Source organism: Pimephales promelas, chromosome 11 (assembly GCF_988280905.1).
Source record: "Pimephales promelas chromosome 11, fPimPro1.hap1.1, whole genome shotgun sequence".
In the NCBI taxonomy this organism is placed as follows: domain Eukaryota; kingdom Metazoa; phylum Chordata; class Actinopteri; order Cypriniformes; family Leuciscidae; genus Pimephales; species Pimephales promelas.
In genome coordinates, this window is record NC_142779.1 from 18,921,895 (window position 1) to 18,949,047 (window position 27,153).

General features: G+C 36.5%; 1 protein-coding gene across 4 annotated transcripts; it reads right to left on the minus strand.

Moving 5' to 3' along the window:
* rrbp1a (ribosome binding protein 1a) lies at positions 1-26,479 on the minus strand. 4 transcript variants are annotated; one of them, XM_089117147.1, is made up of 29 exons: positions 26,277-26,479; positions 24,077-24,546; positions 23,185-23,839; positions 20,156-20,310; positions 19,905-20,027; positions 18,137-18,289; positions 17,641-17,759; positions 16,822-16,975; positions 11,224-11,356; positions 10,769-10,920; positions 10,315-10,349; positions 9,967-10,042; positions 9,836-9,873; positions 9,652-9,733; positions 9,524-9,561; positions 9,342-9,417; positions 8,054-8,094; positions 7,865-7,952; positions 7,307-7,399; positions 6,528-6,620; positions 6,321-6,410; positions 6,150-6,242; positions 4,200-4,295; positions 3,871-3,954; positions 3,651-3,731; positions 1,305-1,388; positions 1,130-1,222; positions 804-947; positions 1-714 (listed from the first exon to the last, which is right to left on the minus strand). In XM_089117147.1, exons 2-29 carry the CDS (start codon positions 24,527-24,529, stop codon positions 676-678), a joined length of 3,561 nt encoding a protein of 1,186 aa, XP_088973273.1. In that variant the 5' UTR covers positions 24,530-24,546; positions 26,277-26,479; the 3' UTR covers positions 1-675. The 4 variants fall into 4 exon arrangements, with proteins under 4 accessions (XP_088973273.1, XP_088973272.1, XP_039509160.2 ...); XM_089117146.1 differs by having other exon boundaries at positions 23,915-24,546; XM_039653226.2 differs by having other exon boundaries at positions 23,185-24,546.
* Positions 26,480-27,153: the final 674 nt, after the last annotated feature.

The window sequence follows — 27,153 nt, forward strand, 5'->3', positions numbered from 1 at the left end:
TCCATATTGCTGTTTATTTATTAATTATCAAAGTTATACAGTGGTGTTGAAGCCAGCTACAGAGAGGACATTCCAAATTCTGTTCCCATGTACCATACAATTATGCATACTCATTCACTTACAAGTAATTAATTGCACTATAGTTGATGTACGAAAAATGTACATACAGTTTCCCTTTTAACACTGACATCAGGAGGAGATGCGAGAACACTAAGACTATATAAGGCAGTTGAGGAATCATTTCTGACATAGTCAGAAGGTTTAAGCTGGAATGTAAAGTGACAATAGTTCCAGCATACCTCCTAAATACAATTTTGTGCACTAGTTAGATTTCTTGAAAGTCTTCATTCAATTTCAATCAAGACTATAGACCAAGGGAAAACAAACAAAAATTTCAGGAATGCTTCATTTTGGTCATAAGGCAATTTTTGAGATGGTCCTCACTGCAGAACACAAAATTCAGGGAGAGAAGTTGGATCCAGATCCAACTCCTCCCACCTTACATAAACCTAAACCTGATCCCTAATCCTAATCATCTCCATCCCCAATCCCTAAAACCACCACTAATCTTACCCATCTCCACCCCTTGGATCTGGATCCAACTCTGCCCCCTTGATCTCGTGTACTGCAATGAGGTGCTACAGCAATTTTTGGCGAAACTTTTTGTTTTCCACCTCAAACAGAAGTGCCTTGCTTCAGCTCTCCATCACCCTCCTGAAAATCGAAGCACATAAACAACATTAACATAGACATGCAGCTATTCATCCTACTATATAAACTTACGTACAGTATAATGTTTTTACCTTGTCTTGCAATTGATCCTGCAGGGTTCTGACTTTCTCTTTCTCTTTGGCAAGTTGGTCCTGACTGTTTCTCAGCAGCTGCTGGAGTTTAGTGGCTGCCTGACCCAAATCTTTGGTCATCTTTCGCTCCTTCTCGAGACACTCCTAAAACACCAAGTCACAAGCATTGTCATGTCAGCATTAAAAGCTACAATCAAAATGTACAAAGCACTAAATCGTTCCACCCTTTGAGAGTGATTTCACATGCAACATCAAACTCTAGAACTTGTGAACATAAAAAAGGCACAAAAACTGATCATACCGTTTATCATCTAGTCAAAATGTACCTTCAGCTGAACATCACCCATGACTGCAGTGTCTTCAGCTGCCTTCATCTGTTCTAGATGACTCTGAAGCTGTCTTTTGAGGGCCTCCTGGGCCTAAAAAGGATGGAATTAAAGAGTCAAATGAATAATGGGCTTTAAAAATCAAGAAGAAACAAGGTCATGGACACTGCTGTACCTGCTCCACTTCTGCAGAGAGCTGCTGGTTTAGAGTCTGTTCACCCTGTAGTTTTTCCAATGTCTGCTCCAGCTGAGCCTGGACCTGACCAAGCCAACAATACAGTACCACATGAGCTATGAGAGCTACTGAAAAACCTTTCCATGCCATCCAACACAAGAGCTGCATTAGTGCACACTGCATTCAAATACAAGCATAAAAAAGAAGTAAGAGTTTCAAATACAAAAGACACATGTTAGTGGTTAAAAAGGTGAGTGTGAAAGAAAATCCAAGAGTGTATGAGATATTCAGAGGTGAAAACAGGCACCTAGGTTAACAGAAGCCGCTGAAACAAAAATGCTGAAATATGACCGGTTAGAATTATGAGAAAAACGTCTCCTCATTGGCAGCACTGGATAGGGAAAAAAAGATGAGTATGGTACATAATTATAGCCTCTAGTATAGGGGAAAATTATCCTCAAAAATAAAAATAGTATATGGTCCAGTAATTTAAAAAAAAAATATGACCAAATTTGAGACGTATTGCAACACTGACTTTTTGGTAAATAATAACAATGGTGTTTTCGGCCACAAGTTTGGAAACATTACTATTGTTTATTGTTTTGAAAGAAGTCTCTTATGTATGGAAGCCTGTTTCTGCCATAGTCGAATTAAAAAAAAAAAAAAAAAAAAAAGATTACCCAAGTCATAATAATGAATAAATTTCTCGTAATAATGACTTATTTTCTCCCACTTCTACACATGCACAGAGCAGCAGAGCAGAAGGAAGTGCCACGCTAGCGACAGCCGCTGGTCAAAGCATCACAGCAAACATGGCCTGCTCAGCAAAACAGTCAGTGAGATCTACGGAGTGCAGTCTGTAGTAGAATTACAAATTGTAGTATAATTATATCTGCAATATAAATAACATCAATTAAAAATAAAAAAAAATGTGCAGGACGGTTACCATGGTAACGAAGGACGCCTGCTTGTGCACACGATGGAACTTGTGTTACATGACCTTACACAACTATCAGATTAAAGTTGAAATATTACATTTATTCATTAAGTTTAAGTGCAACATCTTCATAAAACATATGGTTGTTATATATGTTAACACGTATTTGGCGGTAGTGTCTAGGATTTTTGATGTGCAGGTGGAAGATTACAAAAGGCTACAGTATCTTATTAATATCTGAAATTTTCTCATTATAATGACTTAGATAATCTTTTTTTATTTTTTTACTCAACTATGGTGGAAACGGGCTTACATAAAAAAAAAAACAGTATTATTGTGAATATATTATTACAATTTAAAATAATGGTTTTCTATTTTAATATACTTTAAAATGTAATTTATTCCTCAGATGCAAAGCTGAATTTTCAGCATCATTGCTCCAGTCTTCAGTGTCACATGATCCTTCAGAAATCATTCTATTATGCTTATTTATTATCTATAATTTATTATCGTTTGAAACAGTTGTGCTTCTTAATATTTTTTTTTTACAACCTGTGATACTTTTTGTAGGATTCTTTAAAGAATAATTAGTTTTATTATAAAAAAGAAAAGCATTTATTTAAAATAGAAATCTTTTATTACAATATACAGTATTTCTTTTTTAAAGAAACCTAAATTGATAAAAAGGTATAGTAAAAATGTATATTGTAGTATTGTAAAATATTTCTATTTTGAATAAATGCTATTCTTTTTAACTTTTGTATCAATAAATCCTTCAGAAATCACACATATGATAATGCTTATATGCTTATTTGATACTCAGTTATCAGTTGGAAACAGTTGTGCTGCTTAATATTTTTAGAACCCGTGGTACTTTTTTCAGGATTTATTGATACATAAGTTAAAAAGAAAACATTTATTCAAAATAGAAATATTTGACAATAATATTTGATTAACCATATTCTATTTGACATATTTGACAACTAATAGTTTTGTTTTTTTAAAGAAACTTAAATTGATAAAAATGTACAGTAAAGATTTAATATTGTAAAATATTTACATTTTGAATAAATGCAATTCTTTTTAACTTTTGTATCAATAAATACTGAAAAAAGAACCACAGGTTTCTAAAAATATTAAGCAGCACAACTGTTTCCAACACTGATAATAACCGAGTATCAAATAAGCATCATACAATCATGTGTGATTTCTAAAGGATCATGTGACACTGAAGACAATTAATACAGACGTAGTCTGCAAATCATTTTTTGTCAGCAACCATTTTTTTTTTTTTGAAAGACTACTTCTGTAAGCATTGCTTTGCTTTGAGACAGTCAGCCATAGTGCTAATTAATCTATCTAATGCTGCCAAGTGAGATGCAGGGTGCCTTTCTGCGTCGCACCCTAACCTGACACTCCTCTGCTTCAGGCTGCCCATTCTCCGCCACTCCCTGAGCTCGCTTTGTCACGTCACTCAGTTGCTGCCTGACCTGGAAAAGGAAGCTGTCACTCAAAAAAAACCAACAGCTTTTTTTTTTGGCAAAGCCTCATGTCTGGCACAGGATTGTGAATAAAAGGATAATGGGTGTAAGCCCTTTGCAAATGTTTGGATTTCAAAGGGAAACCAACCTGTGAAAGTTCCTCCCTCTGTTTTTGTGCCTCCATCATGGCCACACTCAGCTGTCTTTCAGATTCTGCTAAAACCTGCTTCAGCTGAAAACAAACAAACCACCTGTTCAATGGCAGAGCAGAACGAGCAAAAATCATGTGTTTTATGTATCAGAAGTTTAAGACCTATTCACCACGTCAGATGAAAAAAAAACTGCATGTATATCAACTCAAACTCTTATTTAGAAGACATTTAATAATGGATTGAATGACTAAGATGACTTGGTTTTGCTTTTTTAACTCATACTGTGTTTTAGTGAATAGGCCTTTAGGCAGGAGTGTGCGCTCACGTGCGTCATCTCTTCAGATTGGCTCTGGCCGTCAGTGGAAGCTGACTGCAGCTGTTTCTCCACCTGGGCCTCAAGCAGCAACACTTTCTCCTCAAGCTGCACTCAGGGAAAAAACATGAAAAGATAAGGGAACAGATTCAATGAGAAATATTGAGAGCTGTTATAAAGGTCATTCTTTGTTATAAACTTGGTTCAAACTACTGAAGTAGCATACAACTAAATATTAGCTTTTCTTGTGTATAAATGCAGGGTATCTGCAGTGTTTTTCAAATAAAATAATACCTTATGTCTATCCAGAAAAAAAAGATACATCTCAAAATAAATCATGCATGTCAGATTCTGGATCCTGTAATCCTATAAGGACTAACTAGAAACTACAAAGGGTAACTTAAGTTGTAAAATACTCACAATTTAATTTGTATTGAAATTGGTTTGTCCAATAAAATAATACATTTAAATTAGTGATATTAGTTTTTGCTGATAAAAAAGTGATTATTTATTTATTTTATTTTATTTTTTTAAAAAGACACCAAACATTTTTGTGCTAATACTAGTTAAAGCATAATACCGGCACAAAATGAACCTTTGGTCTAACAAATCATTGGTACCCAGTCAATGTTACGTATAACGCTAGTAATGGGGGCATTTAATAAGTAAAAAAATAATTAATTAATTAATTAATTAATTAATAAAAAAAAAAAAAAAATTTTCAAAGATGGCTTCTGTCTGTATATACGAAGTGGACTGTCTTTGGAAAATATCTTCTTATTAAACGGTCTGTACACTTACAAAGTTCTCAATGCTTCGTTTTGCATGCAGGCATTATGTTACTGTATTAGTGTGGGGCTATTTTGAGCCTTGTTAGTGGTATTAACTAGCGACTTTTTACTTAGTAAATGCCCCTATTACTAGCGTTATACGCTAAACAGTTTTTAGAGATAAAACTCTTTACATTCGATTAGCATGAAAATAAATCTCGGAGAACGGTTGACTAGGTACCAATGTGTTATTAGACCAAAGGTTCATTTTGCGCCAGAGTTCTCCTTTAAATCTAAATGCTAAATGTGTTAACGTTTTATATCAAATGGGGTGGCCCGGAAGCTACAAGAGTTTGCTGAAATAAACTACAAATTTAGTTTGTGTGTAACCAAAATACCAATAATAACCAGGAAAAAGAAGATTGTATGCATGATGTTGGACTTTTAATTAGAAACAAGCCTGAAATTCACAGAGGCTGTGAATTTTTTTTTAAATGTCTAAGCTTTACTACTCATTTACTGTTCATTCAAACAGATGAAGGAGATAAAATATGCACTCTTACAACAATCTTCAACATATTACAATGTAAACAATGTCATAAGTCATCAACAGTAGATCATAAGAAATCACTTTGCATTAATGTGTGTTCACCGATTGTGATTTGCTCTGAAGCCACGAGCCTGTAGAATGTGCAACAGCGACGCAATGTTATTTTGCCAAGTGCAGTGTTCAAATTTAACTAAATCATAAAATTTAGAAGATTATATAAGACTATCACTTTTTACATTTAAAAGGCTGTCTCGCACCTAGATTTCCTAATATAATTAAGATACTAATCTTTTGTATTCTTACGGTGTCCTACAGTACAAAACTAATTTCCACTGATGAAATCTATAACTGTTGTATGCTCTGATTTTCCGCTCTCAAAATCTCTGTTGTCTCTTTTAATTCCTGCACCTTTTTGAGTGCCTATGAAAACACAACATGACAGGTTGAAACTTTCACTTGTCCCTTGATGGAAGTGGTCTTCCAAACTTCCCCTAAAAAGTTATCCATAAACACAGCTTGTCCAAGTAAACTTGAATAGCAAAACCATAACCAAATCTAAACGATATTTTCTATAATCAAAGAAAACTATTTTTCTATGTGTGTGTGTGTATGAGTATGTGTTTTAACTGTGTATAGACCCACCATCTTCCGTTTGTCCTCTGACTCCAATATCTGGGTCCTCCACACCATCTCCTCTTCCTCTACACTCTTCTGAAGTGTTTTCAGCATCCCCTCCTACAGAATAAGATTAAACCAATATGGCTCAATGTCATTCCCATTCAAATGTAACAGATTAATAGTGTATAATCTCACCGTCTCAGCCAGTACGCTCCTGTACTGTTCACACTCAGACTGTAGTGTGCACTGACTCTCCTGGGCTGCCTGTAGTTTGCCCGTTAACTCCTATATAATAAAACAACATTGTAATAACTACAGAAATGCCCTTACATGAACACTAGGGAGTGATGAAGGGCCACAAAGATAAAAATGGCACAAGGGCAGAAACTGCAGCATGTTCACCTCCATCTCTGTGCTTAGCTGGGATTCTTGGCTCTGTTGCTTCTGGTTTAGCACCTCTTGTACATTCACAGCAAAATTCTGAAGCCATTTGGTCTGAAGGAAAAGAAAGAGAGACTCCAGATTAGGCACCATTTAAGGATGTGAATAGAGGAAGTGATGGAAGATATGTACATCTTGTCAATAACAAGATTAAGTACACTACCATTTGGGGTAACTAAGATTTTTTGTTAGAAAGAAATACTTTAAGCACCGATGTATTTAATTGCTCAAGCGTTTGACATTACAAAATATTTCTAATGCAAAAAAATAATTAAAATCTATCATGGTTTCCACAAATTATATTAACCAGCAGGCTGTTTTCAACATTTCAACATAACAAATGCTTCTTGAGATCCAAATCAGAATATTGGAATTATTTCTGAAAGATCATGTGACACTACAGACTGGAGGAATTATACTTAAAATTCATTTGTCACCACAGGAATAGACATTTTAAAAGATATTACAACAGAAAAGCGTTGTTTTAAATGGTAATATTTCACATATGACTTTTTTCTGTATTTTGATCCCAAAAAAATGTGCCTTAAGAGACATAATGATGAGCATAAGCGACTTCTTTCAAAAACATTTAAAAAATCTTTCCAACCTCCAACTTTTTATAGTGTACGTATAGAGGGACTTATGATACATCCATTTGCATTTCAAAAACAACCCAACATTACAAGTGAATCCAAAAACAAAACTGAGAAATGAAACAAGAAAACTGAAATCCAAGACACCTGTGCTGCATCTATGTTGACGTGTGGAAAAAGAGAGTGAAGAACTTCTTTGGTCTCGGCCTGAAAAGATTTCAGCATGCCCTCCAAACTCTCCTGTAATGACATTATATGCTCAGAGACAACACACTTTACATTACAATTTAAATCAACAGCACAAAACCTATTAAACTTGACTTTCTATATCCTGTCTTAGGTAATAGCTGAGCACAACTAAACACCGACTAATCCAAAAGAAACTTTCAGTGAAACATTGTGAAAAAAATATTTGAGTAAGATTTGAGAACTGCAGCGTAAAATAACACTTCCTTGATATGGTGACACCATTTTCAATACCAGTCGTACAGGTCACATTTTACACACACAGAAAGACCTACAGTATATGGTACCTTTGTGTCAACACTCCTTAAATGGAAATAAAAGAGCTCTGCAACAATCTGCTTTATACAGCACCATCATATACCCAGCTGACATGATGATGTAGGCTACCTACGCATATTTTTATGACTCACTATGTAAATACAAGATAATGACACGTCCACAATTGTCTCGGTTACTTACATAACTCTGGCCTTGTGACTGATTTAGTTCCTTGAGCTCCTGCATTTCCTGTTGTAGTGATGTCACAAGGCTCTCTTTTTCAGATAAACTGAAAAACATCACGACAAACAACTCAACAAAGAATGATCTTAATGTGGGTGGCTGACAGGAACAAAGATGGAGTGGCCTTCAGTAGTACTGAATATGTACCTTTTATGTAGTGATTCCAGTTTGGCTGCACCGTCTTCCAGCTGTAAATGAAGAGTGCATTTATAGAACCATTTATAGTGCATTTATATTATTATGTCCAAAACAAAAGGGGACCTATTATGCCCCTAAGTCTTGATTTAGTTTTTGGGGTCTACTAGAATAGCTTTTTATGCTTGAACAGTCAAAAAATAATTTACATTGTTACAGCACCTCACTTCCCAGTCTGTCTAGGCTGCATCTGAAATCATATTCTCTTGAGCAAGTTCTTACTTTGCGACCGCTAAAAAAATATGTTATATATAGTATGAATGGGTGTATTATGAATGTAATCTTGACACACAGCATTCACCATGTTGACTAAGCAATGTGACCTACGAGGGTCAGTTACGTTGCTTTACTGCCATTCACAAATCCTCCCCAGTGGCCTCATGGGATATATATCATATTGCACTTCAGAAACTCGCCAGAAGCAGTAGTCATCTGGGTACTTTGACTACTCTTTTATGAGTACTGTGAATTCATACATACTTCAATCACATATTGTTTTTTGCCTTCTATATAGTAGGGAAGTGTGTGACTTAGGATGTAGCTTTCACTTAGTTTCAGTCTCCATGAAGCCCCTCCTTCCGAAAGCAAAATGTGCTCTGATTGGTCAGCTGGACCAGTGTGATGTGATTGGACCACCGCTTCGAGCGTGTTTCGGAAATGTTTCAGGGAGTTCAGAAACAGAGCTTACTGGTATAGGGGATAACTCTCTTTGAATTGGACTTTTTGCTTTGTAACTTTGCAGAGATTTTTCTTGTCCAATCAGAAACATTACACTAAAGAAAGTTGAAAATCAACATCATATTCTGGGGGATGAATTTGTTCTTATGCCATCAGGTCGGTGTTACTTGCAGCCCCCAGCAAAAACTAACCGTTATGGAAGATCATTTATTCCCTCAGGAATCAGGCTGTTAAATATGGAGCTGAGGTAATAATTATGGACTGAACTGGGTTTTTTTTTTTGGCACTATGCACTAGGAGCAATGGAGTTTGAACTTTTCTTTTTTATACTGTACTTAGACTCGGTCACTATCACGTTTACCCTGGTTTTACACTACATGCTATGTCTGTGTGTCTGTGTGAATGGTTGTATATATAGACGGTGTACTGTAGAAACTGAACTGCCCTTTGGGTATTAATAAAGCTATCTGTATCTGTAAAAAATATTAAAAAAGCATAATAGGACCCCTTTAAACAAACAAATTATACACTTTAGCTGGATAATAACAGCAGTCTCACTTACTTTAGTGTTGTACTGTTCTTTACACTGCCTTATCTCTTCTTGAAACGAAACCACCTGAGAGTCTTTTTCTTTCAAACTACAAGAACAGGAAAGAGAGAACACATGGCATTAAATCTTAACAGAATGTGAAACAAAAAAAACATTAATGTGAAGCTGTTACTTCGATCACAAATGACACATACCTGTTTTGTAACTTTTCCAGCATTTCTGTGTTTTCAAGCTATAATTAATAATATTAAAAAAAACGCATGAATGGTTAATACTGAATTTAATTGTTTGAGGTTTGCAAGTTTGCATATGATAAACTTACTGTGTTGAGGTCAGAACTTTTTTCTTTAACCTGTTGGAGTTCTCCCTGAAGAGTTTCTATTTGCACATCCTTTTCTTTTATGCTTTAATTCAAAAGAAGTAATAAAATAAACAATTTAAAATCATTCAAATCATCTAAGCACTACTGAAATATACTTGTAAAGCAGCAAAAAACATCATTGTACCTGTGCTGCAGTTCCAGCATCTCGTTTGTGTTATCCATCTGAAGGGGACATGTGATTAGTTCAAATAAGGTAGTACAATAAAAAAAAACATGGTATACACTACAAGTTAAATTTACTAATGAAACTGGCACCTGATTGGCGATGGTGTTTTTGAGTTGGGCCAGCTCTTCTTCAAGAGTTGAAACTCTATTTTCTTTCTCTTTCAGGCTAGAGATTAAACAGTTCATTTGAATTCATGATCAATAAATGTACAAAGCTCTTTAAAATTTTGGAAAAGTTAATGCTAAATACAAGAAAATATCAATGAAAAAAAAACTCAGTCATCTGAAAAGTTTTATCTTGCACAATTCTGCATCTCAAGTAAATGTCCTATTTCAAGTTAAAGCCATGTTTTAAGGATATATATATAGATGCTTTCATTGGAATACAAGGCAAAAACAATCCTAAAAAAAACATCATACACAAACGGTAAATCTTACCTGCTCTTTGCTTGCTCCAGTTCAGCCATGAAAGCCTGTAATGACGATAAATGCAAATTCTTATGAAATTACTCCTCCACCGTATATTATATATTCATAAATATGTATCTCACTTGTATACCCCAATTGTAAGTTGCTTTAGGATCAGGGGTGTCCAAACTTGGTCCTGGGAGCAACTCTCCTGCAGAATTTATCTCCAACTTGCCTTAAATGTTTCTAGTATGCCTAGTAATACCTTGATTAGCTATTCTGATGCGTTTAATTAGGGTTGGAGGTAAACTTTGCAGGACAGTGGCCCTCCAGAAGAAGGGATTTATTCAATTTGACATCTACAAATTATTTTATGAGACTTTCATATAAGGTGAAATTGAATAGTTGACACACAACATATAATAAATAACTATTATTATGCGACACGGATAAATGTATTGGGACATGGAAAGTGGAGTGTCACCTCTGAATTGTGGTTTTGTTCTTTGTTTTGGCTCGCCTCCAGTTGCTGCTCTCTCTCTGCCTGTATACGTTTCAGCTGGCTTTGCAGACTCTCCAACTGTTCACTCCGCTCTTTCAATTCCGCCTCCACACTAGCCACATGAGCTTGAGCCTCTGAAACAGTGGATAGGAAGAGAACACTTATTTCTCATTATTAATTCATCACATATTTGATGTTTTTGTCCAAAGCAACACAAGCAACCTGAGGAGTGTTTTGCTCAAGGGCACTTTGGTGATTAAGTGTTTTGCTAAAAGGCACTTTGGTGATACTGCAGCTGTAACAACTTGCAGGATTTAAAGCCCAAATAGAACCATTATCGTGCTTTTCTAATTACACAGAAATGATTTGAAGCAATCTGGATCCATCTTGTGATTCAACAATGTGCTTCCTTGCTTAAGAACAAAGTTGGTGCTTACCTGCGTGAGCGGTGGTGTCTTTCTGCTCAAGCTGTGTCTGTAAGCTGTTTCTGCTGCTCTGGGTCTGTCTGAGCTCCTCACTCACTTCCTCCAGACGCTTCTGCAGGGCCTGTTCGCTGCTTATCCAGTTCGCCTACAGGGGACAAACCATAACACAGAAAGCACATGTCAAGTTTAAGCGCGCAACTCTGCTGAATTCAAAGTTTTATTGAACAAAGCAGGTTTGAACATGTTAAAATCCCACTAAGTGCATCCACAAAAATGTTATTACATTTACATTACATCTAATAACAAAACATCAAACCAAGATGTGAAATCTGGGTCATTCCGTGTCAACTCAACCCAGCTAAAAATGTTGATTTATTTCTGGTAAAAAAAAAAAAAAAATTAAGAAAAAAGCCAAATATTAAATGTAATGGATGTATATTTACTGAGTAATCCACTAATTTGTGGTGTTAGAAAAAAAAAAAATGAGACTAATATTATTTGTTCCTCAGACTTTCTTCTTTAAGGCCGTGTGTCCACCAAAGCATTTTTTCCACGTGCCTGGCTAATGTTTTCAATTGGAGTTTTTAGCAGCATGAGCGTAACGAGGCACTGAACGTTTTTATAACGCTGAAGGCCTGAGCGCTCAGCATTTTTACTGGTCACAGAGAGTTGAAAAATGTTTTGGGTAAAATGCAGCGCTCAGTCACTTTTTACCAAGCCGTCCAATCACAGTGGAGGAGGGGCGGGACTAATACCACACCAACCAACTGTCACAAAATTCTTTCTGTACAATGACATCAACCAGCAGAACTAAACGAAAAAAAATGGATGAAAAATAAATTAAGTATGAAACAAATTATCTGCGAAATCAGTAACAAGTAAACTGTGCTGTGGATATTCTGTATCATAGCAACGGAACGTCTCAACATAAAAAAATGCTGCACTGCCAGAATGCTCTCTAGCGCCCAATAGTCCAGTCATTTTATGAAAAAAGGTTGAACAAATTGCAACAGAAGCAAACTCAACTGATTTTGTATCCTCAATGTCCTGAGTAAGGAAAAAAAAGCCCAGAAGAATCCCATTAGGGGAACGTTTCGAAAAAAAAAAAATATATATATCCCATTTATTCGCCTATTCATTCTTTTTCTCAGGTGAAAAGGGTAGAAATTAACCTTTAGATATCATCTCTGCCATAATAATTAATAAAGGCTGGTTTCTAAAGTACTTCTCCTGTATTAATGTTCATGGGTAGCCTAAATGAGTTCCATTCAGATCTTAAATATTAAATAGTTTACTGTTATGTCAACAAATTTCTACAAGATATTTTCACCTGCTAATATACCCAATGTTTAGATCTGTTTGGGTATTTATGCAAATTAGCACATATGTAATTAGATTCTGTTGCAATTTGTTCAAGGTTGACCCCCATTTTGGCTTAAAAGGACAGGACTATAGGCGTCTTCAGCAGAGCATCTAGCGTTTTCAGCTCCCTAAAAAAATGGAAAAAAAATGATTGAAAAAAATGAATTACAAATGATTTACTTTTAGCTTCTGACCAAGGCTGTATCTCAATACTAGTCCTACTTGATCTTAGCGCTGCGTTCGACACTATAGATCATATAATACTCTTGGATCGACTACAAAACTTCACCGGTGTCCAGGGACAGGCATTAAGCTGGTTTAGATCGTACTTATCGGACCGTTCTCATTTTGTCTGTTTAAATGGGAAAAAATCAAAGATAACGTCAGTAGACTATGGAGTACCGCAAGGATCAGTTTTAGGCCCTCTGCTTTTCTCAATATATATGCTGCCACTTGGTAATATTATAAGAAAACATGGAATTAATTTCCACTGTTACGCTGACGACACTCAATTATATATTTCATCACGACCAGATGAAAACACCAACTCATCTAAAATGACAGAGTGTCTCAAAGATATAAAATGCTGGATGACGCGTAATTTCCTGCTATTAAATTCAGATAAAACGGAGGTATTACTTATTGGTCCAAAAAACTACTCACAAAACCTCTCACAATACAACTTTAATATAGACGGATGTCCTGTTACTTTATCCACAACAGTAAAAGACCTGGGTGTTATACTAGACCGCAACTTGTCGTTCGAAAATCATATTTCAACATGCTATCTATTTCTGATGCAGAAAAATTAGTTCACGCATTCATGACCTCGAGACTAGATTACTGTAATGCTTTATTAGCCGGTTGTCCTGCATCCTCAATAAACAAGCTACAGTACAAAATGCAGCTGCTAGAGTTCTTTCTAGGTCAAGAAAATATGATCATATAACACCGATTTTATCATCTCTACACTGGTTACCTATTAAGTTCCGCATCAACTACAAAATACTACTACTGACCTATAAAGCCCTAAATGGTTTAGCACCTATGTACTTAACGGACCTTCTTTCGCCCTACAATCCACCGCGTTCCTTAAGATCACTAAATTCAAGGCTTCTGGTCATTCCTAGGATATCGAAGTCCAGTAAAGGAGGGAGGGCGTTCTCGCATTTAGCTCCAAAACTCTGGAATGGCCTTCCCGATACGGTCCGAGCCTCTGACTCACTGACACAGTTTAAAACTAGATTAAAGACGCATCTCTTTAGTCAAGCATTCACATAATGCTTACCTTCTAGTCCTCTGTTATGCCATACGGAACCGTTTGCCACTGAAACTGCTTAACGCACCAGTGGGGCTCGACAGCCTCTTAGACAAACGGGTCGGCGCGTATGGTTGGGTTGCGGAGAGTTCGGGTTACGGAGAGTTTGTGAGTTATAACGGAAATTATTATGAACATCAGCTATGCTAATTATTTCCCATCTGCCTTTCTGCTGTTATCTCGGGACGCTTGTCCCGAGAAAAATGGCGTTCGTCAGGTCCAGTTTTGTGTCCAGCCTCTCACGGGGATTTCGGATGCCCCAACGCCTGTGATGAGACGACTCAACGCCTGTGATGAGACGACTCAACGCCTGCGATATGTTATGGCGCCGTTTGATTCATAAACAATATTTATATTTAATATTTATATTTAAACAATATGAATGTAAGCCAGAGGAGAACTGGCCCCCGACTGAGCCTGGGTTCTCCCAAGGTTTTTTCTCCATCCAATCTGATGGAGTTTGGTTCCTTGCCACTGTCGCCTTGCTTTTGGCTTGCTTTGAGCTTGCTCAGTTGGGGTTATTTATTTAGTGTTTAGCAATGTTGTTGATCTGTGTTGTGCTACTTACATGTTATCACTGTGAAGCTGCTTTGATACAATCTGTATTGTGAAAAGCGCTATATAAATAAATGTGACTTGACTTGACTTGACTTAAAAAAACAAACAAACAAACAAAAAATCTCTGGGATTGAACCATATTGGGTCTTAAACTTCAAATGGTCTTCGTTTCCTGTTTACACTTCTGGGCTTCAGGGTCTATACGACCCCAACAATTGATTGAGTAATTGTACAAAAAATATACATATTTTAAATCATACAATTAATGTTTACTTCTCATCTAAAAATTTTCAGATTTATGCTGGATTTTTTTTTCTTTTTTTTTTTTTTGACACATGAAGAAAATATTTAGTTTAACATTTCCCATTCATTTCAATGTGGGGTCATATTGACCCAGAAGACCAAAGTGTAAAATTTTTTTTTTTTTTACATACCTTCAGAACAACCGAATCAAGCTCAGTTTTTTGTGTGTATAGATAGATAATGTATGAAAAGTCATAACTAGTAATTAGTGGAAAAGTTATTCCACTGAGATGAAGAGAACCTTTTTTTTATTAAGTAAATGTCGATTGGGGTCGTATGGACCCCGTGACCCGATTGAGGGCTACAAACATTAAGATATCAAAAGAAATATTTGTTAAGAATCAGAATCTAAAAGGATATTAAGAGACCTTTAATGCTTCTTGAATTACAGGCATGCAAACTTGGGGCAAAAATATATAACGCAATAAAGATTGCTAAAGACAACAGATTGTACTAATATACCTACCAATCTCTGTGTAAAAGTAAAATAATGATGCTGCCCTGCTAAGCCATTAAAATTGAAGTCATAAGCCATTTTTACCAATGTCATTTTGACCCCCTTCTACAAAATAGTGGATTACTCAGGCAAAATATAAAATGTTATGCATGTATATTGACTTTCATCATTTATGTCTTTCTTCTGGAAAAAAAATATTAACAAAGAGTAAAATTTGACCAGGATAAATTTCCAAAATTTGGTTGATTTGACATGCAATGACTCGTCTGCAAACAGAAGATGCTAAAAAAATTTCTTCTTCTAAAAAAAAAAAAGATTATATACATCTTTTTAAAAACGTCTCGCACATGCAGTACACCATCTAGATGCTGAAAATGAGCTCAGTAAACACTTCAACAAAATGCAGCTTTTTAGCAGTGGCCTTTGATTTGTGGCAGTGGATTTGCGAAAAAACGCAGTTTGTTCTTAGAGCTAAAGACATTTTATCTGTGCTTCCAATATGAATAATCAAATACTTCTGTCTGAAGCTGTACTACTTAGGCAGGCTCACATTCCAAATCGCTCGAAGACAGCACTTTCTTGTAGCTCTCCCCATGTTCCAACTCAAGGAGGACTGCTGAGCGATCAAATTGGCAATCAAATGTTCTGCCAGCATGTGAACAATCCCATTAGTAGAGGCACCAGCACCGGGGGCTCAAAGTCTAAGCTGAGCTTTACCAGCAAGCCTTATCAAGCTTATTTAATACACACACAGATTGCAAGAAACTATGCTTCATACCTGCTGATGTGCAAGGCTAAATAGCCCAGCAAGTGGTGGCAGAATGCTCTAATGAGGCTGGTGTTCATGCTGGGAGAGGTTTTATGAGAATTAGAGTGGCATTTTGAACTCTTTCATAAGAGGCACTGCTTAGGCTATTGTTGTTCAGCTCCTCGGTACAAAACTAGCTACAATTCAGCAAACTAAACAACATGGGTGGCGCTAGTAGGGAGAGGCTAGCATGTGCTTCAGCACCCCCAAGAAAGACCAAAGCACCCCGATAGCACCCCCAAAAATAATATCTGGAACCAATTATATTCAGGCTGTGAGGAAAAAGTGAAGAAAAAAAAAATATATGTTTATTTATTAATTATATATTTCGAGACACATTAAGTCGTTATTTCAATATAATATCTCATTATTTCGACATAAAAGGGGTTTTCCAGCATTTAATTTTTTTTGGCGGTCACCAAAGCAAATTTTTGTCCCGCCAAAGTCTTTTTTGATCGGTGAGTGATGTACAATAGAATGACTGCTGCGCTTCACTGGGAGCGCAACGAGCGGAGATAGAGAGCTGTTCTGGTGTTTTGTAACAATTTACTACTAACAAACTGCATTTCTACAGCATAGTTAATGTCAATATTTAGAGAGTTTGTATAGGCCCAGTGGCCCACTGTATGTGTTGTAGCCATTACAAAACCGCATTTAGTTTCAATTTTGTTAAAATGTTATAATGCTATTATTATTATTTTTTACATCTATGCTGATTATGAAAATTAAACAGCATATATATACAGTATATATATATATGCATCTGTGGCGCACAGAATGGTTAAAGGAGGATGGACCTCTTACCTGCAGCTGTGTCAGTTGTTTCTCAGCTGTGGCAGCTTTAGACTCCAGATTTTTCCTGAGTTGTTCTTCAGCCTGCAAGGAATCATTCTTCTCTACCAGTTCCTTATTGAGCCGAATGATGTCCTGATGCAGTTTGGCCAATTCAGCATTTTGTCTATAATAATAATAACAACAATTAAATGGAGAGAAAAAAAAAACCAACAACATTCTGAACACACCAGTGTGGTATTAAAGTCAACATGAAACCATTCGCAACACATTTTGCTAATGTAATTGATAAGCATCCAAGTGAAATTCTATCTGGTTTCCATCAAAATGTATGTTATGTATAAGAATGGTGCCAGGGACTTAAAGAGATGTAAAAAAAAAAAAAAAAAAAAGTAGTAGTAGTAGTATATATTTAGCAAAAACAACAACTTGGCCAATTCAGCATTTTGTCTGAACCAATAAAGAAGCAAATAAATAAAAAAATCAAATTCAGCATTTTGTCTGAACCAATAAAGAAGCAAATAATAATAAATTAATGGAGGCAGAATGTCATTATATTTGCTAAATTATGAAGACAATAAATTTTTTTTTTGAATGAGACATGAAGAATCGTGCACACAAATATCAGGAAAGTGCAAGTTTAAAATAAATAGAACTCAATTTTATTGTAGGCAACCACGACTGCTTGGTTCCTATATATATTATAGGTCATGCTAGGTAGTCAGTTGCAATATTGGTCAAAGGTTTTGAACATCATGGTGTGGTCTCTGAAAAAGATAAATTAAACAAGCAAGACATTTTTGGGGTTTGGCAGGAGCTGTAGGTTCATACTTGCTCTCCGTCTGACTGGTGGCTTGGTTAAGCGCATCTCTGAGGATGGAGTTCTCTTGCTGTAGACGGGCCAGCTGAGCATTAGGGCCTTTCTCCAACTGGTCCTGAAGAGCCGAGATCTGAGAACGAACAGAAAGGGCTTAGGCATGTCACGTAAATATTAGGGCTGCCAAAGCTCACTAATGTGATTGATTAAAACCATCTAATCCTGTTAAATTGAATACATTTGCCTAATTTTGACATTACAACTAATATTATAATGACAAAACCATCACTGGTACAATCTACTACAAATGTTCACAAAAAACAGTTAATAATTTCAGCCAAATCATAATTTGAGGATAATCATATTAATAACCCAAATTACCATGCAGTTATTATTTTAATTTACGGTCCTACTAAACAATTTTTTTTGCTTGCTGTCCTTGCAATTTCATAACTTTTCATTATCATGCTACCATGCAGGTTAACAGCAGAGAATTTGCTAAATTCTCACTTTGGCATTTAGCTGCTGAGACTCAGCGAGGTGGTCTTGATAACTGGCCTGCATGCGTGCTTGCAGGGCGATGATGTCCTGCTCTCGCTTGCTCAGCTGAGAGCTCAACCTGGTCTCGACAGATGCCACCTTTGACTTCTCCACAGACAGCTCCTGCACACAAACACAGGTCATAATCGGGCCAGAAAATAGGCCATCACAATACTAGTGGTTTCTTGTTCAATGCAGTGTGGTGCTTAAAACATCTTAGCTGCAAATTACCAAATTAATACTTTTTTCAGTTATAACATATTTAATTTTATTAAAAAAAATAAATCATTTTATAATAGTACAAAAATAAATGTAACAAAAATCTCCTTAAAGGGTTAGTTCACCCAAAAATGAAAATTAAGTCATTAATTACTCACCCCCATGCTGTACCAACCCCGTAAGACCTTCGTTCATCTTCGGAACACAAATAAAGATATTTTTGATTGAATCTGAGGGCTGGATCAGTCTTCCATAGACAGCCTGAGGGACTGGCTCTTGACGGCCCAGAAAGTCATTAAAAGAAAAGGTTTAAATATTCCATGTGCCTACAGTGGCTCAACTATAACTTTATCAAGCGACGAGACTACTTTTTGTGCGAAAAAAAAACGTAAATAACGACTTTATTCGACTTTCCATTACTTCCTTATGGGCGCATGCGCGAGAACTGAGACGAGACCGTTCTTCTTCGACTACTTTTTGTTACCGGCTGCTCACCGCTTAGGAGTTTTACCGCCCCCTACCGTATAAGATGACGTACTGCTTGTAAACAGAACGTTTTGCGCCTCCGGCTATATCAGTACGTCATCTTATACGGTAGGGGGCGGTAAAACTCCTAAGCGGTGAGCAGCCGGTAACAAACAGTAGTCGAAGAAGAACGGTCTCGTCTCAGTTCTCGCACATGCGCCCATAAGGAAGTAATGGAAAGTCGAATAAAGTCGTTATTTACGTTTTTTTTTCGCACAAAAAGTAGTCTCGTCGCTTGATAAAGTTATAGTTGAGCCACTGTAGGCACATGGAATATTTAAACCTTTTCTTTTAATGACTTTCTGGGCCGTCAAGAGGCAGTCCCTCAGGCTGTCTATGGAAGACTGATCCAGCCCTCAGATTCAATCAAAAATATCTTTATTTGTGTTCCGAAGATGAACGAATGTCTTACGGGGTTGGTACAGCATGGGGGTGAGTAATTAATGACTTAATTTTCATTTTTGGGTGAACTAACCCTTTAAAAGAATCCTAAGAAATGTATCATGGTTTCAGATATTCAGTAGCACATTTGTAAACAATATTATTTTTAAGCATGTTTCTTGAGCATATTAGAATGTTTTCTGAAGGATCAAATGACACTTAAACCTGCAGTAATGGCCTCTCAAATTCAGTATTAGCATCACTGGAATAAATTACATTTTAAAATCAAAAATGGCTGTAAATTTCACAATATTACTGATTTTTACTGTATTTTTGATCACATAAATGAGTGAGAATAAGACACTTCTTTTAAACCATTACAAAATCTTATCGACCCCAAACATTCTAATGGCATCATAGGTTCAAACCTTGCAACTATCAATATCAGACTAAAGAAAAAAATTTAATAAAAGGACTGTCAAATTTTCACCTAATAGAGTCCATAACGATAGAGTGGTTGTAGTGCTTGTATGCTTGATGCATATATATTCACATAAACTTTTCTTAATTTTGTGCATTTTTTTTATACTAGCTTGAGTGTTTCAGGCCTTACTTTAGTCAAATCTCTCAGTCTGCTTTTAGCAGCTGCTGAATCCTCCTGCTCAGCTGCCAGCTGCTTTTCTCGTTCCTCCAGCTGTTTCTTCAGCACAACCACAGGATCACCCTTCTGTGTAGCCTATAAACATCCACGAAACACTGTTTAGACAAACTTTTGCATGAGTTTTAATAAAGTGATGGGTATAATAATACTCACTTAAAAATATAAAACAAGAAAAAAACATAACTTTAGGAAGTTGGCAATACCTTGTGCCATGTGTCTTGAATAATGCCAGTCTTATCAGACAGAATCTCAATGAGCTTCTGGGCCTCTACTTCAGTGAACTCCATACTCCTCACCATGGAAAGCAGAGCCTTATAGGGCAGGAACAGTGGGCTGTCTGCGGGGTCTGCAGCTATCGCTAGAGAGGGAGAAAAAAAAAGACAAAAAAAAACAGATCAATTATTGAGGTTATGCACAAGTAAAAGGGACACAAATCACAAAAATCACAGAGATAACTGCCATCCACAGAGAAGATACAGTTGCCTCCTTGATCTCCATTGCAGCAGATCAGTCTCTAGCCCAGCACAGTGATATACTAAAACTCTGTGTTTAAGAGGGAATTTTCTAACCCATTTCTTACACTCCTAACACGCAGCATAATCAGCATCCAATTCAGATCAGCTCAGTAAAAAAAAAAAAAGTGCAGCTTCAAGGGAATGACGTGTACGATACTGTTAACTAGACTCGTACATTGGTGCTTGTGCTGCTATCATGTCATTTATTGACTCACTTTGTTATTTAGACAGTCCCAGCAAGGCACCAGTGTGGCACCAGGGTGAGATGGCACCCAGGACTGGCAATAAACTCCTATTGTCCGGTCACTAAAGGCCTTTGTGTGCTCCCCTAATGGAGCAGCTGCGGCAAATGTATTGTTTGAACAGGGCCAAGAGGGCTGAACTTCGTAGAGAGGAGAGGAATTCTGAGTGCATTTAGAAATCCACCTGCACGCTGGTGCAAAAACTCTGCATTTTCCCATGGTCAAAGCAGCGGTGAGCGGTATTAAACAAGTGCAATACAAGTGAGTGGTATTAAATATATATGACTATTATTTCATTAATATAATATTATAGTATTTATTAAATTTTTTATTTGTTTGAATTATACATAGTTTTACTTATTTTTGTGTTTAGGTTTATTTATAAATAATTTAGTTTTAATATTTTTAGTACTTCATATTATAGAGAAAAAAATAGATATATTGCCTTGCAAATAACTTAAATAAATGCATATATATATATATATATATATATATATATATATATATATATAGTTTTAGTTACTGATAACACTGGATTGTTTACTCTTCAAAAAATAGATTAACTAAAAATAGATTAACTGCAAACTTTAAAAGTCAAAATACTATGAAACCATAATTAAATTAAACTCAAACTACCTCAAGTGTACTAGCACACACATGCATTAAATCCAGCACATGAGCAGAAGAATGCAGCTCACTGCCTCAACTCCCCCGTGAGTAGCACTTCAGACATAAACCTACTCTGAGTTCTCTGCAACCACTCAGAGCCAACATAAGCAAATAAGGACTAGTGTTATTCCAACACACCACCCACAAAGGAAATAGAGCACATCAGCGCTATTTGTCAGAAGAGACAATCCAGACGGTACTCATAATTAGATGAATGACACCAGGAAGTAACACGCATATAAAATCCTGAGTCAGCTACTTCACATACACCATATTTTCAGATTTTCCAGGCTCAGCTTGGAGGTTTATTACATGTAAATGTCATCAGTTCAGTCTAGCCAAAACAGTTTTATCTCTTTGCATTTTATAGTCTGACAAACCAATCAGAAGTATCCTGTTATTGCATACTGAAGCCAAACTTCCTTTAAGACATACCTTGGTCCTACACAAATATTTGGACTGGCTTTTTTCATTTTCCGGGTCTAATATTAGTGTCTACTACATCAACCTGATAAAAACAATAATGATACTGATAATTAAATTTTTTAAAATAAAATAAAAAGTTACTTTAATTTACTTGCAATAATAATAATAACAAATATATATATATATATATATATATAAATATATATATATATATATATATATATAGGAAGAAAATAAGATATTAAAGACAATGAAGATTATTTCAAATGAATTTTAACCTAATATGGTCCCAAGGTTAAAGCGTTGAAGAGATGCTGCACATGAAGATGCATAATATGAGGTCTTTAATTGTCTACATTCAAGCATTTCATTTAATGGACTTAAAACAGCTTTCCGTTTTCCAGCAGATTTAGTTCACAAACAACTGACAGTCGCGAGTCCTCAATAGGATTTTCATTTACAACAATAATTATGCATTAGCAATTAGTAATTTAAGCTCCATGGATCTTGCATGCTTAGCTCATTTGGTGCATCTGGCAAGTCAGACTTGTGAATTCAGAGAATTGTTCAGTGTGATTTACAAGCTGATTAAACATGTTATATGAAAATAATCAGCTTGTAACAACATATTATATAATGCAGTGGGATTATGCTTTGGAATCATAGTTAAGTAAAAGTCCCATGTGCATGTCTGTACTGTAATATGTATGTGCATTTGAATGGGAGGTACATGTGAGCAAATGGGTTGTTCTGCTATTATAAGTGTTATTTTCTTTCCAAATGTGCATAGGATATTGTGCGTGCATATATTACAGAAAATGTTTTGTTATATATGAAAAAGAGTTCTCCATACAATTTGGTTTTGCTTGAATTATATCAAAGGCTTATAAAAGCCTTAAAATATAATACTTTTAGATATTTTAGTAATTCTTCACAATAATATAATGATAAATTTGGTCAATGACAAAACAGATTGGATTCTTCATGAACACAGCCTATAACCATCCCCGTGATATCCCATAGTGTTATAGCCTTGCTTAACTTAATTAACTACAGCATGGTTGCTTAATTTTTCCTTGTGTCTGATGCACTTGCTTTGCTTATGAGCCGTCATGCACCTCAAATTTACACAATGAAATGATGACCTTGCGTAATCGACCATCGATATGTTTTTACCAACTAAAACGACAATTAATCGATCACTGATTAATAATTAGCATCCCTATTGCTAATAAAGAGAAATGTCTTATGTTAACAAATTTGAGTTAACAAGAACCAGGAGGGGGAAGCCTCCTTTACATAATCAGGTCTGTGCATCCTGCCTAGTAACTATGTGAATACTTAACATGTTTGTTTGTTTTTGTGGAGACAACAGAATACCTGGCTCTGCCTTTTTCTTGGATCCTGCTTTCTTCTTGGGTGGAGCATCCTGTTTGGGCTCTTCTGCTTTGGCCGGCAAAACAGTCACTGCAGCACCTTTTGGAGTGCCCACTGGAGGCACTGCCATAACAGGAACCTTTTTGGTAACCATCTCCAATGGAGCCACTGATTTGGGCTGAACCTCAGCAGAAGCAGACTCTGCTTTGACTTTCTTTTTTCTCTTCTCCTTAGGAGATGGGGCAGGTTGGGCATCTTCAGGAGTAGGATGGGATGCAGCAACACCTGTAGCAGCCTTTTGGGAAGGGGCTGGGGCAGGTGTACTGGATTTTTGTTCAGGTGGAGTGGATTTCTGGGCTTGGGTGGGTGGAGCAGCATTCTGGGCCGGTGGAGAAGATTTCAGGGCTGGAGAATTTGAAGCAGACTTCTGGGATGGTGCAGGTAGAGAGGGTTTCTGAGCTGGAGCATTAGCTTTTTGGGCTTGTGCAGGGGCAGGTGGGGCAGCTTTCTGGGTTGGAGCATTTGAAGCAGACTTCTGTGAAGGGACAGCTGGAACGGACTTTTGGGCTGGGGCAGGTGAAGCGGATATCTGGGCAGGAGGAGATTGTGAGGATTTCTGGGCAGGAGGAACTTGAGAGGGTTTCTGGGCAGGAGGAGCCTGAGTGGGTTTCTGATGAGGAGCTGAAGAGGATTTCTGGCCAGGAGGAGATTGAGAGGGTTTCTGAGGAGGAGCTTGAGAGGGTTTCTGAGCAGGAGGAGCTGGAGAGGATTTCTGGGCAGGAGGAGATTGAGAGGATTTCTGAGGAGGAGCTTGAGAGGGTTTCTGAGCAGGAGGAGCTGGAGAGGATTTCTGGGCAGGAGGAGATTGAGAGGATTTCTGAGGAGGAGGATTAGCTTGAGAGGGTTTCTGAGAAGGAGGAGCTGGAGAAGACTTTTGGGCCGCTGGAGCAGGCTTTTGAGAAAAGTTGAGTTGGGGGGACAGAGCTGAGGAGTCTTGTTTTGGTTCTGGATCAGCAACTTGTTCAGGGGCTGGAAGAATTAGAGGACTAGGCTCAGCTGGTACTTCTGTGACCTCAGGGGTGGCCTCTGACACCAGGAGCTTTCCATTGGGCTTATCATCCTTTTTCTTACCACGAATTTTCTTCTCTGCTGCCTTGTCCTTTTTCTTTTTGTCTGATCGTTGATTGGATTGGGTCTTCCCTTGTTCCTTCCGCTGCTTGGCTATAGCTTCTTCATAGGATGTCTCCTTCATGGAAAGTGTTGAGACCAATGCAATCCCAATAGCTGAGAACACCATGAAGCCACCAAACACCACTATTCCAAGGGTCTGAGGATCATAGATGTCCATGACTGCTAGTGTCCTTTCTAAAAGATAAAAATAAATGGAAGGAAAAAATGGTGAGGTAAGGTTTGTGGCATTCGTATGTCAATATTATCATGTTTAATATAGTCAATCAATTCCAGAAAGGGCTTTTTAAACACCAGAGTGGCACCTTAAGCGTTAACAATGTCCAAGTAAGGTGAGGCCATCTTACCTTATTGGATTTCTTCGATTTCCTTTATCAAACACATATTTATCGCTTTACTATATAACAATTTATTCTAAGGACATACAAGTTGACTTTTGAAGAAAGTCTCAAATTCACTGCATAAGACATTCCATGTTCCAGAAGCATCTAGTTTATTAATTTGGAAAGGAGGTCCGTTAAAACAAAAAACAAGTTTCTATAGAAACTTGCTAGAAGAAAAAAATATGCCCAAGCATGCTACCCTCAACTTCTATTCCAAAATTTGGGGGTAAAAGTTACATCTATACAGTATGCAAACATTGTGCATGCAACAGAGTTTTCCATTCCACCATGCGCTGCTTTCTGCCAAAGCAAATTTCAGTCCTCTGGTGCTTCCATGGGATTCTTGCCATACCAATCTCACACTTCAAATGTGCACCAAAGCATGAATGCATGGTGGCAGAAAAAAAAGTCTTCAAATTATGGAAGCAAGAACAATCTAGACGGCCTTCAGCACACCATGTATACAATAATGAGGTTTGGTGGCAATCTGTAACTTGTAGGTAGGAATGCTACATTTATGGGGGAAAATTCGCATGGCCCTTGACTAGGCTATACACACACAGAGACTTGAATTGACCTAAATTAAATTCTTAAATAACTTAAATTATTGACTTGACTTAAATAAGCCAAATCAATATTAGATTAAACAAACACGTATAATGCGAATACCATGACATCCATTTATAATAAATCTGATTATTAAAAGTAAAATGGGCCAATAGGAGATGAGGACCACCTTTATAGGGATACTCCACTTTTTTTGGAAAAAGGCTCATTTTACCACTCCCCCAGAGTTAAATTCTTCTAAATATCAGAAAATCGGCTGAATTGATTCGAAAACGGTAAAAATCAACTGTTTAACTCTGGGGGAGTTGTAAAATGAGTAACGTTATCCCTTTAAGTTGATTTCTGTTGTTTCGTACATATTATACAGTATTTAAAACCGTTAGTGCTATAAGAAATTAAACTGAGGGGGAGACTCACAATATTTTGCTTCGAAACTGAATAAAAAGACAGAGAATTATTAGTTGGAAAAGTGTTTGTTTGTACTCCATGCTCGCTTTTGACACCTATTCAAAATGTAACGCTAGCTGTTGAATGAATCTACAATAAGAAATGAAGAGTGAGACAACTAAACAGCTGTAACGTTAGCAACCTTATTACTCCCTGAAACGAGAATGAACCAGAATTATGTTGAAACAGTTTTCGGATAATTCTTGTTATAGGAGCTGAAATGTGTATTTAATAGACAGTTTTCATTTGCTAGGTCACAAAGGAAAAGCTGATATTAACTGTCTGCCTACAACGGAGCATCACCCAAAATCAAAATGTGAAACCACTTATTATAGTCATGTTATTCGCTTCGTGATTACTATAAGATGCCTTTAACCCACCTGAGTTACGAGATAGTTAAAGAGGAGGGTAAATAAATGGGAGAGATCAAAGTTTACGTCTAATTGCTTGCTACTGAAAATCGTTTAAGCTTTTAATGAATAACGCCATAACAAAAGCTTTAAATCTCACCTCCTCTCGCGGCAGATTTCCGTTGGATGAATAACTTCAGGAAGAGTTTAAACAAAAATGATTATCTCGTGCCTTACCACGCCAGCAAAAAAACAAACAAAACAAAAAAACAAAAAAAAATCTTATTCCCAGCTTGAGGAGTCAGTCGATGTCTGTGTGGAGTCGTGGCACTTTCTCGCGCTGGCATTACGCCGGCAGTGGCCCACATTCCATCCATTCAGGTGACAGCTGATTGGCTAGAGTAGAGTCAGTCAAACGGTTGCGAACCAATAGAATTTGGGTATCGTAATAGAAGGATGGTCTTTTTGACTCGAATGGGAGTTGTAGTTTTCTAAACTAGTTTTTCAAAAAGAGTTTAATTACCGTCATAGACTTTGCCAAACTATTACTTTTAATAACAATTTACGTCTCCAGTCTGGTTGCTTGCCTGTATGCATTTTAACCATTCCTTTGATTTGTTTGTTTATATATATATATATATATATATATATATATATATATATATATATATATATATATATATATATATATATATATATATATATATATATATAGCTTAATATTAATATTAACATTAATATTAACTGTTAACTGTTTACTCTTAATATTAACTGTTGTAAAATAAATGTTTAAAGCAATTATTTATTGCAAAAAGTGAATGTCTTTACAGATCAATATAGGATCAGTCTTTATTTATCTTTGCCTTAAGCTTACCAAGACACTCAGTTATGGAGCGGTTTACTGAACGGAGACACAAAATCTTAATTTACTTTTGAAAAGTTAGTCTTTGGTGTGGTTGTTTGTGTGTCACATTCATTTGTTTAGCAGCGGGTGTGGTTTCCATCTGCAAGAATGTGGCATATAAAATTAGTAGAAA

What these genes read in the sequence shown, in the direction of transcription:
- rrbp1a (XM_039653226.2), bottom strand. Translation starts at nt 24,529, where the DNA reads ATGGACATCTATGATCCTCAGACCCTTGGAATAGTGGTGTTTGGTGGC. An exon ending in AGACACCACCGCTCACGCAG is followed by an intron (nt 10,921 to 11,223) that starts GTAAGCACCAAC and finishes CCACTGTTTCAG; the next exon opens with AGGCTCAAGCTCATGTGGCT. An exon ending in CAGAGGACAAACGGAAGATG is followed by an intron (nt 4,296 to 6,149) that starts GTGGGTCTATAC and finishes CCCTGAGTGCAG; the next exon opens with CTTGAGGAGAAAGTGTTGCT.